Raw genomic sequence first — 16,475 nt, forward strand, 5'->3', positions numbered from 1 at the left:
TGAAGTGCCAGCTATAGCAATTCTTATCACAGTATACACATCATTAGTGAATTTGAAATGTATCTCATCCTCCCTCAGCACTTCAGTATCCCACTTCTTTCCACATTGATGCTTCAGGATGATACTAAAATTCCAGTCCACACTTCATCATTACTAAATTGTGCCATGAGTTTATACCTGCTACTGGGTATGCCTTACATTCCAATATATGAGTTTGGAATCTCTGTCGGATCGTGATGTAACCCAGCTCAAATCTTCCCGTGTTGGGCCTTTTCCAAATACACCACCTCCTTTTTGAGGTTCTTAAATAGAGTATTGACTATTATCAGCTGAAATGTATTGCAGAACTTGATAAGTCTTTTTCCTCTCTCATTCCAATTACCAAGTCCATATTATCTTGCAACCATTTCTTTTACTCCTTCCTTGCTCCAAAACTGCATTCCAGTCCCCCATGATTAGTTTACTTACATCTCCCTTTATCTACTGAATTACCCATTCAGTAACCTCCTATACTTCCTTTCTTCCCTCTCTGCTGGTGACATTGGCATGTATACCTGAACTATTGGTGGAGGCACTGGTTTATTGTCAATTCTGATGAGAACAACCCTACCACTGAAGATTCACAGAGCACACACTCTGCCCTACCTTCCTATTCATAAAGAATTCTACTCCCATTATACCTTTTTCTGCTGCTGTTTATGCTACCCTATATTCACCTAATCAGAAACCTTCCTTCTCATCATTCTACTTCACTGACCCCAGTATAGATTGAGCCTTATCACTCCAGTTCACATCCCAACTCACAGAATGTTTCCTGTCCATTGGTTATTCTGTCTTTTCCCCATTGTTACCTCCCCCTTGGCAATTTCCTCTTGGAGATTTGAATGGAGGACTAATCTGAAATCTTTTGCCAATGGGAACAATGTCACAACACTTTTTTTAAATTGCAGGCCCCATGTCCTGTGAGTTCCTATTGTGTGTCTTTAATGTAGTAATTTCCACTGCCTCCTACATCCTCCTACGTCTTTTAGGAGCAGTTTCCTAACCTCTGTCAGCTCCTCCATCCTCTTTGACTAGTCTGTTCGCAGAATAAGAGTGACTGCTTATACCAGAAGTTTTCAATAGCCATTGCTGCCAATTTTTTTCAAAGTTTAAAAAGTGGCTGGGTTTGGACTTGGGACCCAGGACATTTTTGTTATTAGTCAAATATGCTATGCCACAACACAGGACTCCAGTCTACTACTGATTGCATACAAAAGATCTTGACAAAACAGAATATTACTGTAGTTTGCAAATTCGACCAGACGATAAAATAATTGGCCAAGGATGCTCTCAAACTGCTGCAAAAAGCTTGAATTCACAGGATGCTGTATAGTCGTGGCGACATGAACATGAGTACTACTAAAAGAAATGGATAAAAACAACCAGAATAAACAAAGGCAACCACAGAAAGGGAAAACAGACAGATAAGCTATTATGGAACATGGATACCATGAAATGCTACACAGAGAAGCCATGGAGATTAATAAACATCCCAATATTTTTTATCAGAAGGAGGAAGGTGTGAAACTCAATGATATCTGGATTATGGTGATGAGGTAATTGTGTAGTGGTCTCCCACCATGATCCTGTGTGATGTCACACAAGCCACGTGTACACTGGACCTTCAAGAAAGCTAAAACTCCCCTTGACAGTGTCCTATGCTGCTGGGGACAAAACATTGGGTATGAAAAAGGAATTCATCCAACCATGGTGTAATGGCCTGGGATATTTTATTAAGTGTAGGTGTTGTCCATCACAGAGCGATTACCTGTCCAAATTTTTAATATGTATTGTGATGAGGGTACAATGACTATAAATGAGAGAAATGTAAATACATACAGATGCTTACCAACAGCCATTCTTTCTACACACCATTCACAAATGAAACTGATACAATGGAACACGGTACTGGTACATGAAGTATCATTCACCACACGTCAAAATGGTTTGTTAGCATGGACGTATATGCATGTACCAGAATGACAAATATACCACAAAGGAATGTTTTGGAGGTCTCTATTTACAAATTTGCTTCTTGAAAGTCTTGAAGTTACAAGATATACCACAATAAGGCAAGTTGTGTATCATAAAGATTTCTAAAATTCTGTCTCAGATAAAATCAGAATTACTTTAAAATATTTTGTAGTTCTGTTATTTATAACATATTATATATTCTAAAATGACCCTTATGAATAAGCATAGGGTGTTTCATATATAAAAATTTAATAATAAATTTCATATGTACTATCATATATCACTGCCTCAATGTGAAGCTCCACATTACTTACTTCGTCCTCTTTGATTTCAATTTGGAGCATCTCCAACGGGTGGCCTGTTTCTGGTGCCTGCAAGAGAAGCAATGCAAATGATAGTACCTGCACAATTTCGGCATGTAATGGCTATGATTAACTGAGTATGGCTAAGCAGGTATGGCTAGAGGACAAATGTAAGGATGTAGAGGCTTACCTCACTAGGGGTAAGATAGATACTGCCTACAGGAAAATTAAAGAGACCTTTGGAGAAAAGAGAACCACTTGTATGAATATCAAGGGCTCAGATGGAAACCCAGTTCTAAGCAAAGAAGGGAAAGCAGAAAGGTGGAAGGAGTATATAGAGGGACTATACAAGGGTGATGTTCTTGAGGACAATATTATGGAAATGGAAGAGGATGTAGATGAAGATGAAATGGGAGATATGATACTGCGTGAAGAATTTGATAGAGCACTGAAAGACCTAAGTCGAAACAAGGCCCCGGGAGTAGACAACATTCCATTAGAACTACTGACAGCCTTGGGAGAGCCAGTCCTGACAAAACTCTACCATCTGGTGAGTAAAATGTATGAGACAGGCGAAATACCCTCAGACTTCCAGAAGAATATAATAATTCCAATCCCAAAGAAAGCCGGCGTTGACAGATCTGAAAATTACCGAACTGTCAGTTTAATAAGTCACGGCTGCAAAATACTAACGTGAATTCTGTACAGACGAATGGAAAAACTGGTAGAAGCCGACCTCGGGGAAGATCAGTTTGGATTCTGTAGAAATATGGGAACACGTGAGGCAATACTGACCCCACGACTTATCTTAGAAGCTAGATTAAGAAAAGGCAAACCTACGTTTCTAGCATTTGTAGACTTGGAGAAAGCTTTTGACAATGTTGACTGGAATAATCTCTTTCAAATTCTGAAGGTGGCAGGGGTAAAATACAGGGAGCGAAAGGCTATTTACAATTTGTACAGAAACCAGATGGCAGTTATAAGAGTCGAGGGACATGAAAGGGAAGCAGTGGTTGGGAAGGGAGTGAGACAGGGTTGTAGCCTCTCCCCGATGTTATTCAATCTGTATATTGAGCAAGCAGTAAAGGAAACAAAAGAAAAATTCAGAGTAGGTATTAAAATCCATGGAGAAAAAATAAAAACTTTAAGGTTCGCTGATGACATTGTAATTCTGTCAGAGATAGCAAAGGACTTGGAAGAGCAGTTGAACGGAATGGACAGTGTCTTGAAAGGAGGATATAGGATGAACATCAACAAAAGCAAAACAAGAATAATGGAATGTAGTCTAGTTAACTCGGGTGATGCTGAGGGAATTAGATTAGGAAATGAAACACTTAAAGTAGTAAATGAGTTTTGCTATTTGGGGAGCAAAGTAACTGATGATGGTCGAAGTAGAGAGGATATAAAATGTAGACTGGCAATGGCAAGGAAAGCGTTTCTGAAGAAGAGAAATTTGTTAACATCGATTATAGATTTAAGTGTCAGGAAGTCGTTTTTGAAAGTATTTGTATGGAGTTTAGCCATGTATGGAAGTGAAACATGGACAATAAATAGTTTGGACAAAAAGAGAATAGAAGCCTTTGAAATGTGGTGCTACAGAAGAATGCTGAAGATTAGATGGGTAGATCACGTAACTAATGAGGAAGTATTGAACAGGATTGGGGAGAAGAGGAGTTTGTGGCACAACTTGACAAGAAGAAGGGATTGGTTGGTAGGACATGTTCTGAGGCATCAAGGGATCACCAATTTAGTATTGGAGGGCAGCGTGGAGGGTAAAAATCGTAGAGAGAGACCAAAAGATGAATACACTAAACAGATTCAGAAGGATGTAGGCTGCAGTACGTATTGGGAGATGAAGAAGCTTGCACAGGATAGAGTAGCATGGAGAGCTGCATCAAACCAGTCTCAGGACTGAAGACCACAACAACAACAACTGAGTATCCTTCTGTCTATGTGATAAATTAACAATAAGAAACAATAAAAAAGCTCTCAATCACACAGATATGCAATAAACACACAAGTTATATCTTATGCTTAACTTCTACAGTATTACGGGCATAAATAACAGACTGAGGCACAATTCAAAAGCATAGTATCATTTTCGATGAAGTGTAACACACTTCACTTAGTACATGTGCTCAGCAGCTTCATGTGGTTGGTTAGCCTTATAACCTCATGTTGTTTGTTTCAATGTTTTAATCCTGAAAGCACAATATTAGCAATTCTGCAGACAGCAAAGTTTGCTGCAGGAACAGAATTTGCAATGTCTGAGGACATAATGCTGCTGAAACTCACTGTCTGGTGTATGAAACATATAGACATATATATATATAGTAAGGGAAGTTCATCTCCTCATGCATAGAAGAAGGATGCACAGAGAGCTGTAACATAACAGAAAATATCATTCACACTAGCTTTCCATCACTAGCTCTTTTTCTACCAATAGGACACACATTCAAACCCATAACTACACAGACACCCAAATGCACACTCCCTTTGCCATGGCAAGACTAATTATTGATCCTTAATTATTGAAAGCAGTTGCCTGACCTGATGGGGGTGTAAAGGGGTAGGGAAGGATGCAATGAGCGAGCAGTGGGAAAGATGCAGGTTTTTGGACAGATGACTTCATGGCCACACAACGAGATGAAAGAAGCACAGAGAGTATAACAAAAAGACATTCAGAAGCCCTTCTCCCTTGTGCCGCCTCTCACTTTCTTCCTCTCCATCTTCATCTTCCTTTCCTCTCTCCCCCCCCCCTTTTCAGTCCCCCCCTCTTCCTACATCTCCTTCTGTTGTGACCTCTGTGCTGTTTTTTGTTATGTGCTACTGTGGTCCACTATCAACTTGCTGTAGGTGGGTGGTTGCCTTCTCTGTATTTTATGTACTGCTCCATCTAGGAAATTCCATTAATATCACACGTTGCTAGTTCCTCTGTCTTCCTCCACATACCTTTTTACTTGTGACCTGTCTCACTTTATTTATGTACAACTCTTTGTCTATTCTTTATTCCTTAATTTTTTATACTTCCTTCTGCTCTATGTACCTGCCTTCAGTGCACATACCTGCCACCCTCTGTCGGGTGGTTTGAATGCCTGCTGTTGTAACGGCCCACCACACTACACAGTGCTGTGCTACAACTCTCTACTCTCACGGTGACATCCACATTTCGAAAATTTAATTCCAGTGCAGTTTTTAAGATTATTTTCCTCCATCGACTCGTACTACCTAACTTGACTGTCAGTAGTTTGCACTTGTTTGTTTACGATCTCCCTGTGAGATTGTGTATATTTCTTTACAATCACATGTTTCTTCCTGTCACACATATCAGTTTCTGATTGATCTTATTTATTTATGAGAACATCCACTACTTCCTGCAACTTTCAAACATCATCTGATCTTCCTACAAAGCCCTCTATATACTGCCATCATTTATTTTTGTTATAATACTGCACCCAGAAATTTTCATCATCTTATTTTTCACCTTTTTGAACAAATTTTCTGTTACTCCTTTTGTCCTCCACCCATCCACCATCCAACCATGAATCCCTGCTCACTCTACCTTCACCAATTCCAAAAACTCTCCTTTGCCCTTACAAAACTCCAATCACATACACACTTTCTAAAATCTTATCTGGAACATGGTATCCCACCTAATGAGCTTACCATTAAAATTGACACCTCAGGCTGTCACCCACCCTACAACAAGAACCTTCACCTTTTCCAATTCCATCAGACCCTCACCCTCAACAATTTGATGTTTCATAATCATACAACCCAAGCTCAAATCATACTTGACAGCCTATACTCCTTTCACAAAATATTTTTACTCTGTGACACCAACTAACTGGCTGCTTATCACTGCAATAGAAACTCTTGCCCTCTTACAGTTGGAACAGCATTCACAGCACTGTCTGAGGAAGCTGTCCCAGTTACTCACGGCTTATGCCCACATGGGTTAACTATAGCCAAGAAAAAGCCTACCACTCTGACCAGAACCACATTAACCCTCTATAGCTCCCTGAGCTCCCAGACCATGCTTAAATTTTTTAAGGGCACAAAAACAACTAGGGTCATACGCGCCAATTTCAAAACTGTGAAACATGAAGACAAAGAGAGCAGTTAAAAATGACTACACGTCAATCCCAATTGATGGAAGAGAAGACAACTAAAAAATGGGACGCAGAGAAAGGTCTATAAAACACACCCATAGAGAAATGGAGGTCCAGAACTAAAAATTAAATGGCCTTTGCCGTATTGCTACAATGAATAAAAAGTAAAACATGGTCAACAGCCCACGAGTCATTTGCTAAAACAGTCAATAACTCAGACAGCAAACCCAAGCGGGAAAGTAAGCAGTTAAAAAAATGGGCATTCCACCAGGAAATGGTGGACAGTCAAAAGTTGGGTGCAATGTGCACAAAGTGGTGTGGGAGTGCTACTTAACAAATGACAAAAGCTAAAAAGGCAGTGCCCAATATGCAACTTAGTCAAAATGACCTCCTTGCAGTGGGAGGGCCGAGAGAAGGTCATCCAAGCCACTGGTAGTGGCCTAATAACCTGGAGATTATTCCCATGAAGGGAGGACCAGCAGCGAGGCCAGAGTGCACCACCCCCTGACAAATGGCAACACAAAGATCATCATAGAGAATATAAGAACTAGTGGGCTGAGGTACGAGGACTGCAGCCTTGGCAGCAGTGTCAGCAGCCTCATTTTCCATCAAGAGTGAGAAGGTGACAGTTTTCCTGGACCTGTTGCACTGAGGGATGGGCAGTGTACAGTGCACATAGGCCTTGAAGGGCACTGAGAGATGTTGTTGATGATGATGATGTTTGGTTTGTGGGGCGCTCAACTGCGCGGTTATCAGTGCCCATACAAATTCCCAACCTTCGCTCAGTCCAAACTCGCTACTTTCAGGAATGATGATGAAATGATGAGGACAACACAAACACCCAGTCATCTTGAGCTGCTGAGAGAGTCTGACCAGATGATACAATTGAAAAGCCTGTGTTGCTGGATGTACTCTGTGGCCTGATACAGGGTGAAGAGCTCTGCTGTAAATACTGAGCAATGTGCTGGAAGCCAATACTGAAAAAACATCGGCTCCAATGACGAAGGCACACCCGACACCAAGGTCAGTCTGAGACCCCATCAGTGTACACAAAGATACAGTCGTGAAGTTTCATGTGAAGTTCGTGAAACTGAAGATGAAATTGAGGCTGGAGTAGTGTCTTTAGGAAGCAAATGATGGCCAAGATGAACAAGGGCCACAGCAAAAAGCCAAGGTGATGAGGGGTTCACAACCACTGGGAAAGTTGCAGGTGGCTTGAAGTTAAGCTGCCGGGGCAAGAGTCGAAAGCAAACTCCAAGGGGTAACAGAGAAGAGGGACATGCTCCATACTGGTGATCAAAGGTGTCATTGAAGAAGGAGGCATAGGACGGGTGTCCATGGATGCCAAACAAATAGCATGCATACATGCTAAGAAGAAAGTGACAATGGTAAGACAGCAGTAGTTCAGCAGCTTCTGCATACTGACTCTAAACCGGGCTAATGTAAAAGGCAGCAGTGGCCAAATGCATGCCACGATGGTGGATAGTATTGAGATGGCATAAGAGGGATGGACGTGCAGATGCATCAACAAAGCACTCGTAGTCTAGTTTCAAATGGAAAGGGGACTGGTACAAACAGAGGGTGGTTCAATCTGCACCCCAGGAAGTACCATTGAGGACATATAGGACACTGAGAGACTGCGTGCAGCGGACTGCCATGTAAGACATGTGGGAGGACCAAGAGTGTTTCCTATCAAACATGAGCCCCAGGAATTTTGTAGTTCCGACTAATGGAAGAGCAAGAGGCCTAAGATGTAAAGATGGTGGAAGAAACCAATTGTGCCACCAGAAATTCATACAAATGGTTTTGCCAGTGGAAAAACGAAATCCATTGTCGATGCTCCGTGAAGAAATATGATTGAGACATCACTGGAGACACTGCTCAATGAGACTGATCTATGGAGAACTGCAATAGATGGCAAAATCATCAACAAAACAGGAGCTGGAGATGCCTGGCAGAAGAGGAGCCATTATAGGGTTAATAGCAATAGCAAAGAGGACAACGCTCAGGAAGGAACCCTGAGGCACACCGTTTTCCTGGATAAAGGTGTCTAACAAGGCAGAACCCACATGAACCTTGAAAACTTGGGTCTGTTAAAGACTCCTCAAGGAAACAGGGCAGGCAGCCACGGAAGCCCCATGTGTAGAGAGTACGGAGGACACCAGTCCTCCAGCAGGTGTTGTAGGCTTTCTCCAAATCGAAAAACATGGCCACAATCTGGGATTTCCACAGAAAACCGTTCATGACATGGATGGACAAAGCGATGAAATGGCCAATTACAGAACGGTGAACTCAAAATCCACATTGTGCAGTGTTTAGCAAATTGCGAGACGCGAGCCACCATACCAGCAGGGCATGAATCATTCATACATTCCGTAACCTTGGAAACAGCTGGTGAGAGGGATGTGGCAGTAGCAAGAAGGGGGGTGTTTGTCCCTACTGGGCTTAAGTATAGGTATGACAGTGGCTTCACATCAGTGTCTGGGAAACATGCCCTCTTCCCTGATGCTGTTGTATGCATTAAGTAGAAAGTGTTTGACCGCTAGAGGGAGGTGCTGCAACATCTTGTTGTGAACAGCATCTGGCCCTGGGGCAGAGGATCGTGATGAAGTAAGAGCATGATCTTGCTCCCTCATAGTAAAGGTGGCATTGTAGCAGTCACGATTCTGGGAAGAGAAGGGTATCGCCCGAGCCGCCTCCACTTACTTCTGATGGAGGAAGGCAGGGTCATAGTGGGAAGAGCGGAGCAAGTTGTTGGAGATAGCAACAGGGTCCATGATGACATCATCTGCTACTGTCAGGCAGGAAATTGGGGAATGAATCTTGCTCCCAGAGAGCCATCAGAGGTTGGCCCACAAAACAGAGGAGGGAGTGGAACTGTTAAAAGAACTAGTGAATGATATCCAGCTAGCTTTTTAGCTATCCCGAAGAATGTGACTACACTGCATTTGCATCTGTTTATAATGAATGCAGTTTACCATCGCAGGATGACAGTTAAAAACATGGAGAGCACGTCTCAACACATGAATTGCATTGCAGCATGGCTCAGTCCAATAAGGGCCTGGGACACAGCATGGTAAAGAGGAAGTGCAAGGAATGGAACTTTCTGCAGCAGTAAGGATAACATTTGTAAGATAATCCATCTGATCATCACAACTAGGGAAATCTTGTTTGTAGAAGGTCACCAGGGAGGAGTAAAACCACCAGTCAGCCTTAATAAGCTGCCATTGGGTGTGCACACAAGTGGGGTAGGAGTCAGCAAATGGATAGCATATAGGAAATGGTCACTCGAGGAGATGTCAGAAAGAACGGACCACTCAAGACAATGGGCAAGCTGGGCAGTGCAGAAGGATAGGTCCAAATGGGAATAGGTGTGCAAGTAGTTGGAAAGGAATGTGGGCACTCCTGTGTTAAGGCAGAAGAGGTTAAGTTGATTAAGAAGGTCAGCCAAGACAACATCTCTCTGACAGGTTCTGGGAGAATCCCAAAGGGGATGGTGTGCAATAAAGTCAATGGGCAGCAGAAATAGGTGAGTTGGCTGTCCAATAAGCTGGAGGAAGTCTGCCCTGGTGACATCAAATGATGGAGGGGTATAAAAGGTACAAAGGGAAAAGGTCAGATGAAGAAGGAAAAGGTGAAAGGCAACAGCTTGAAGATGGGTAGTCAGGGAGATGGGTTGACTATGAATGTAATCCCATATGAGCAGCATGACTCCCTCATGGAATGGAATGAGGACCTCAGGAGGAAGGTCAGAACGTACCAGAAAGAAATGCAAAACCTCAAAGTAGTCGGGAGGATGCAATTTTGCTTCCTGAAGGCAGAATACAAGGGGATGCTGCAATTCTAAAACCAGCCATAAATCCTCTTTGTTGAATCGAAGGCCACACACATTCCATTGGAGGAGAGTCATGATGAGGAAAAAATGAAGGGTGTCACCTTGACGGCTGCTGCGTGCCAGCCTGTGAAGACTCACCATTACAGGACAGAGAGGCAGGATGACCCTGCTCCAAGAGGTCCACAGACGCACTGGCTTTCTTGTGCTGTCAGCCTGCAGAGCCCAACGCAGAAAAACGGTTGGTGGTGCACACCAGTGACATGGAGGCCAGCCGGGCAAAGGTATCATGTGGCGACACCATCGAAAAGGAACTTCAAGTTGGCAAATGAGAAGACCGTTTGCCTTTGTTAAACTTCTTTGAGCCCTTTCAGTTTGAAAGGAAGCCTCAGGTGCTGGTTGGCTGCACGGACGTAGGAAGTCTTCACGAGAGTACTCCTTCTGCCCTTTCCGGCCTGCTGGTTGTGGAGCTGATGATTTCACCCCTTGAGGCGAGAGTTTGATGGCTTCTTGCACTGCTGGATGAGGGTATGGCAATGCTACCTTGCACTGGCTAATTTCACAACCTCAGAGCTGAATTTGAGGTCACGTGTGTGTGTGTGTGTGTGTGGCCATGTGCTTCATGGAGCGAGATGTAGCAAGAACATTACTATAAATGCCAGAAGGTAGAACACATGCTTTGCGACTAGCCAATACCTTGCGAGCGACCGGGTAAGGAACTTTTTCTTTTACCCAGATCTCCTGAACAGCCCCCTCATTGAGACAATCTCGAGAGGTGGCGTCATGGTCACCATTGCAGTTGATGCAGCGAGAAGGAGGAGGTGGACAATTGCCCTGGTATGCGTCCCTACCACAGGGTACACATTCGACCAGGTATTGACAAGACATTTGAGTGTGGTTGAAATGATGACACTGGTAGCAGTGCATCGGGTTCAGAATGTACAGTCAGACTGTGATAACTTCATAGCGTGCTTTGATCTTGGATGGAAGCAGCACTGTATCAAAGATGGGAAAAAGAGTGCATATGGGCACTAAGGAGGCATCTATCTTTTCCCTCACCAGATGGACGGCAATGACACCTTATCAAAGGTATGTTTGGATTTTGGCCTTGGTCAGGCCATTGAGAAGTCTAGTGTAAATAACACCACGGGAAGAATTCACGGTTCTATGGACAATGCAGATCATTCCAAAAAACCTGCAGACATGTTCCCCAAGGAATGATGAAAAGAATAGCAACAGGATAGACATGCAGCATGGAAGGGACAAGATGTGGCAAAGGCAGGAGTCCCGTGATAGTCAAGCACAAGCTTGCCAAAGAGTGGCATGCCCCCTGGGGGGCTGACAATGTCTTGTTGACTTAATCTCCCTTCCACATCCCCTAAAACTTCTCCATCTTCCATGAAAGACACTACTTCTGAATACCCATCTCATAACACTTTAGTCAATATTTCTGCCAAAACTCTGACCCCTGAGGAAGTCTCAATACTTTCTTAAGTCCCAAACCTAATTACAGCCATGCTGGACATGTAAGGGACCTTCTTTCCTTTACTTGATCTTTGCAGTGGGAACATTTCTACAGCACATCCTCTACTGACAACAGATAACCAAAGCCCCCATATGTAATGCTGTTTACAACAGTACCAACCTTACAACCTTACTCCAATCATGATACTCCTCCACTTCCAACCTGGCCTCACCTTCATTTCCTAAATCCCATCCAGTTGTGCCCAATATAACTCCAATAGAACACAATGTTCTCGTAACCTGAAAAACAATCCAGACCTAATCAACCTTCCCACAAACAAAGGCTCCACCACAGTGGTCGTGAATCATAGTGACTGTGTGACTGAGGGCCTCTGCCACCTTTATGATGTCTCTGCTTACAAACCACACAACCATGATTCCATCCCAGATATCTAACATGACCTCAAGCAGCTTCTCAAGGCCTTAACTCCATCATGTAACCTGACACCTGAATCTATCTCCCTCCTCACATCAGCAACTTCTGCACTACTACCTTTTACCTACTCCCACAAACCCTGTTCCACAGGTCTCCATACCGATCATCCCATTGTAGCTATAGGTACAATGCACCCAAAGAATGAACTTCTGCCTTTGTTGACCAATATCTCCAAACTCCTTTGTTGGCCAACTATGTATGTGACATCCTTTAACACAAACACCCCCATGCCCATGGCCTTATGGCCATGGATTACTACCTTTCTTATCACTCTCCTGATATGAATCCCACCACCTCTACTTATCCTTCAATCCGACCACAACCTGATGCACAATTATTTCTCTTTTGAAGGCTGATTCTTGTAGTAAATCTGTGGTACTGCCAGGTGTACTCACATAGCACCATCCTATGCCAAGTTATCTATGGGTCATTGGGAGGAACCTTCATATCCACTTAACACCTAAAACCTCTCGCATGGTTCAGATTCATTGGTGACATTTTCATTGTCTGGATTCACAGCAAGGACAATCTTTGCTCTTTCTTCCATAACTCCAATACCTGTTCCTAGTCCTTCTCAACTCATTGAGCCACCTTCCTAAATGTCTCTCTCTAATTCTCAGATGACTCAGTAAATGCATTTGTCTATATCAAGTGCACCAACCACCACCAGTAACTCCACTTTGACAGCTGTCACCCATTCCATGTGGAAAATTCTCTTCCTTACAGCCTTGCCATCCTTGGGCACTGCATCTACAGTTGTCAAAATATAACCTCAACAGAACCTTTACTGGCACACAGTATCCTATATAGTTCATACATAAACAATTCTCCTGTGCCATTTGTGCCTGTGAGACCAGTAAACCTATGAAACTGAAACAGACCTGAACCAGCACTCCTCTGACCACCCAGTATCAACCTGGCCTTGTAAAGCTAAACAATATCCTCCATGATGGTTTCAATTACTTTTCATCGTGCCCTGATATGATGGATATTCTATCCAAAATCCTATCCAAATTCCACTAAAATACTGTTCCACTGCTCATGCAACCTACAGAATATCCTTGTCCATACATAACACATTCCTACTCTCAATCCCGCACCCTATGGGTCGTTTCCCTGCAGTTGGTCCAGCCGCAAGACCTGTGCACTCACCCACCCCCTCCTACCATAGCCCAGTCACTGGCACTTCCTAGCCACAAAAAATAGGCATGGTCACATGTAAAATATCTGAACTACACAGATGGGAATTGTCTCTCAAATGCATTCTGTTCTCTAACAATCCCTCTGGGCTAAACCTTCACTAACCTGTTCCCCCTGCTTCACCTTGCCTTTTCCCTTCTCTCTCCTGTCTACAACAGTCCTCCATCCAGATCATGCATTGCCTTCTACCACCACTCTTCCTCATTGCCCCCTCCCCTCCCATGTTGGCAATCTCTCTCTCTCTCTCTCTCTCCCTTCCTCCCCACTATCTTCTATCTTTCTCCTTTGTCATCTTCACCTTTATTTCCTTTTTCCCCTCATATTTTTTCACTCTTCAGTCATCCCCCCCCCCCCCTCCTTGATAAACCTCTTTTTGTTGTACCCTCTGTACTCTTTTTGTCTTGTTGTGTGACCGCAAAGTCATCTGTACAACGACTTTCAACTTTCCTGCTACTCCCTCCTTGTGTTCTTTCCTACCCCTCTCACATACATCACCTCAGGCAAGTGCTTTCGATGACTGAGGATCAATAATTAGACTTGTTATGGCCACACGAATATGTGTTTGGGTGTCCATGGTTCTGTATATGAATATCTATACCATTGCTAGAAAAAGAGCTAACGCACAAAAGTTAGTGTGACTGATGCTGTTATGTGTCACTGTGCTCCATTCATTCATTCATTCATTCATTCATCTGCTTCAGATGATTGGCTGCCATTCTCTTACTTTATGTGTTGCTCAATCCAGGATTTTCCATTATTGTTTCACTAAGATGTTATTTTTCTAAAGACAGAAACTGGACACATTTAGTTCTTGGAATAAACAGTGAATAAAAACTAAGAAGCTACAGTCTATGATAAATAGTTCTGGCAGAGGAAAAATTGCAGAGTTTTCACAGTACACTAATGGATCACTGTATATTACCACAACTGTCAGCCAGGATTCACCGGTCTGAAGTCATAAATATGCTGTGTGCACATGTATGGTCCCCCTCCGATTTCCTTCATGCGGCAATGACTTCATGCAGAAATGATGTCATGTTGAATTGCAGCAGCCTTGTGTGCCAAAAGCAGCCTCATTCTATCAGGTGGGTAGTCTTCATGTAATTTCTGATTGGCATATATCTGCACATAAACAATATTTGCAGTTTAATCTTTCACTGTGATAAACACGCAATTCTCTCGCACTTGTGATTGTGACTGTCAAGACCAGTACCTCTTTTTCTTACTAATGAATCATGTATAATATCACACGTAAGACCATTTAAAATATCCCTGACTGATTCAGTCTGCTGGAATATAATTCCAGCCTGGATATTTAGTCTTGTTTGGTCATGTTATTTTTGTAAATTTAATTATGTAAAAATGTGCTTGAAAAGTACAGAATTAACATGTTTTAAGACTGTGTTTACCAAAATCTGCAAGACTGATTTGGAAATATTGTTCACACAAAATTACATTTATGGTATGGATGGAGTGCAAGCATGAGTAGGTTATAAAATAATTTGAGAAATTTATTTTCTCTTCACAAAAATGACTGTCATGCTTTATGTCTATACAGCATAAACCAACAAGTCCCAAACATTTTGTTTTGTACAAAGAGTCAGCTACAAAACACTGAAAACAATTTATCACATCATTCTTTATTAGTGCCAAATGTATACCACTCTTACAGTAAACAAAAAGCACTGGCAAGCTGAACTAACATTAACATGTACAAATGCATCTTTTGGTGTCTGCTGCAGTGCTGCATTTTTATCAGATGATTCTGAACCTATGTCAATTTTATTTTTTTACCATCTGTGTCTTACCAACTATTAGAGCTGTCATCACTTTCTTGACGGGAGAAGCGTGCTCATGATACCAAAATTATAAGTGGCTGTGAATATATTATTTTAACTGACAAGAGATACCATCTAGTGCAATACACATCTATCCGTAGCATTAAACCTGTCAGCCCGAAAGTAGTCATTCCCATTGGCTACACACCAAAGAATGCTGTGGATGGATATATCCATTGAACTGAGAATGAGCAGGCCACCTTTCCAATTAAAGGGTTAAATCTTTTAGCACAGTTGTTATCAGTGCATGCACTAATGCAAAGTTGCAGTTTTTGTTAATGTGCACCATTTTACTTTCACAATAGTCAATTTCTCTCCCATAAATTATCTTCCTGGCACAAATTTTTCTCCAACTCCACAAATCACGTTTCTCTGTATTATACTACTTTCTGATGTTGGTTGCAACTGTCACATCTACCTTCTTATTTCGTTTACTTGTCATGTACCTCGTCTTCAACCCACATGTAATAATCAGTTGTCTTGAATTATCATATTACCTGCTCAGAAGCAGATTTTTTTGTTTCTTGATCACTGTTCCATCTAATATCTCATCTCTTTCTTGTTGTAGCAAAAGGTCAACAGGACATTTGAGAACCTATACACCAGTTTTACAAATTTTACATAAATTTTACTGAAAGCCATTGGCATTACATATAACACTTGATACATCACTCAAAAAATATTTAAAAATAACAAATGTTTCCCAAACAGAGGTATGCTGAACATGTTAAAATAAACAAACATTCTCTATGGATAAAAACTGGTCTGCTTTTTCTAGACATCCAGTTTAATCTGTAAACTAAGTTACACAAAATGTTAATGATAAAGAAAAGTGTTTTGTACACTATTTGTGAATGCAATGTGACAGTTGAAATATAGTATTTATTGAAAATATAATGTGTGTGCATTTTATGGATTGTGTATATTCTGTTGTTATCAGATAAATGGCATTAAAATTCTGAGTGAATGGAAGTAATATACGAGCAGGAATAATAAGTTTTCACCTGTTCCACATCTGCCGTATCAGGTTCAAAGACATCTTCAAATTTCTCTTCTTTCACTTCCACATCATCAGTTCCCTGCAACATGAAATACTTCAACCTAAGAAACAGTAGTACCAAGTTTGCCTTGTGAACTGCTTGTGAAATCTGTCAGGCAAACAAACAATCAAGAATCGCTACAGTCAGTCCAGAAACCAGTAAAATATGAAAAATA

At 42.0% G+C, this 16,475-nt stretch overlaps 1 protein-coding gene across 2 annotated transcripts in view; it reads right to left on the bottom strand.

The window, feature by feature from the left end:
• Positions 1-16,475, bottom strand: part of LOC124711563 (zinc finger protein 726-like) — a 167,093-nt gene that overhangs the window by 60,524 nt on the left and 90,094 nt on the right. The window contains exons 2-4 of one of the 2 annotated variants that reach the window (XM_047241704.1): positions 16,265-16,339; positions 14,345-14,544; positions 2,331-2,387 (exon numbers count right to left, since the gene is read on the bottom strand). In XM_047241704.1, coding sequence (XP_047097660.1) covers positions 2,331-2,360 — 30 coding nt within the window. In that variant the 5' untranslated portion in view covers positions 2,361-2,387; positions 14,345-14,544; positions 16,265-16,339. The remainder of the gene's footprint in view (positions 1-2,330; positions 2,388-14,344; positions 14,545-16,264; positions 16,340-16,475) is intronic. The other variant, XM_047241703.1, reaches the window with a different exon arrangement.

The sequence above is a fragment of the Schistocerca piceifrons genome, chromosome 8, assembly GCF_021461385.2.
Source record: "Schistocerca piceifrons isolate TAMUIC-IGC-003096 chromosome 8, iqSchPice1.1, whole genome shotgun sequence".
Lineage (NCBI taxonomy): Eukaryota > Metazoa > Arthropoda > Insecta > Orthoptera > Acrididae > Schistocerca > Schistocerca piceifrons.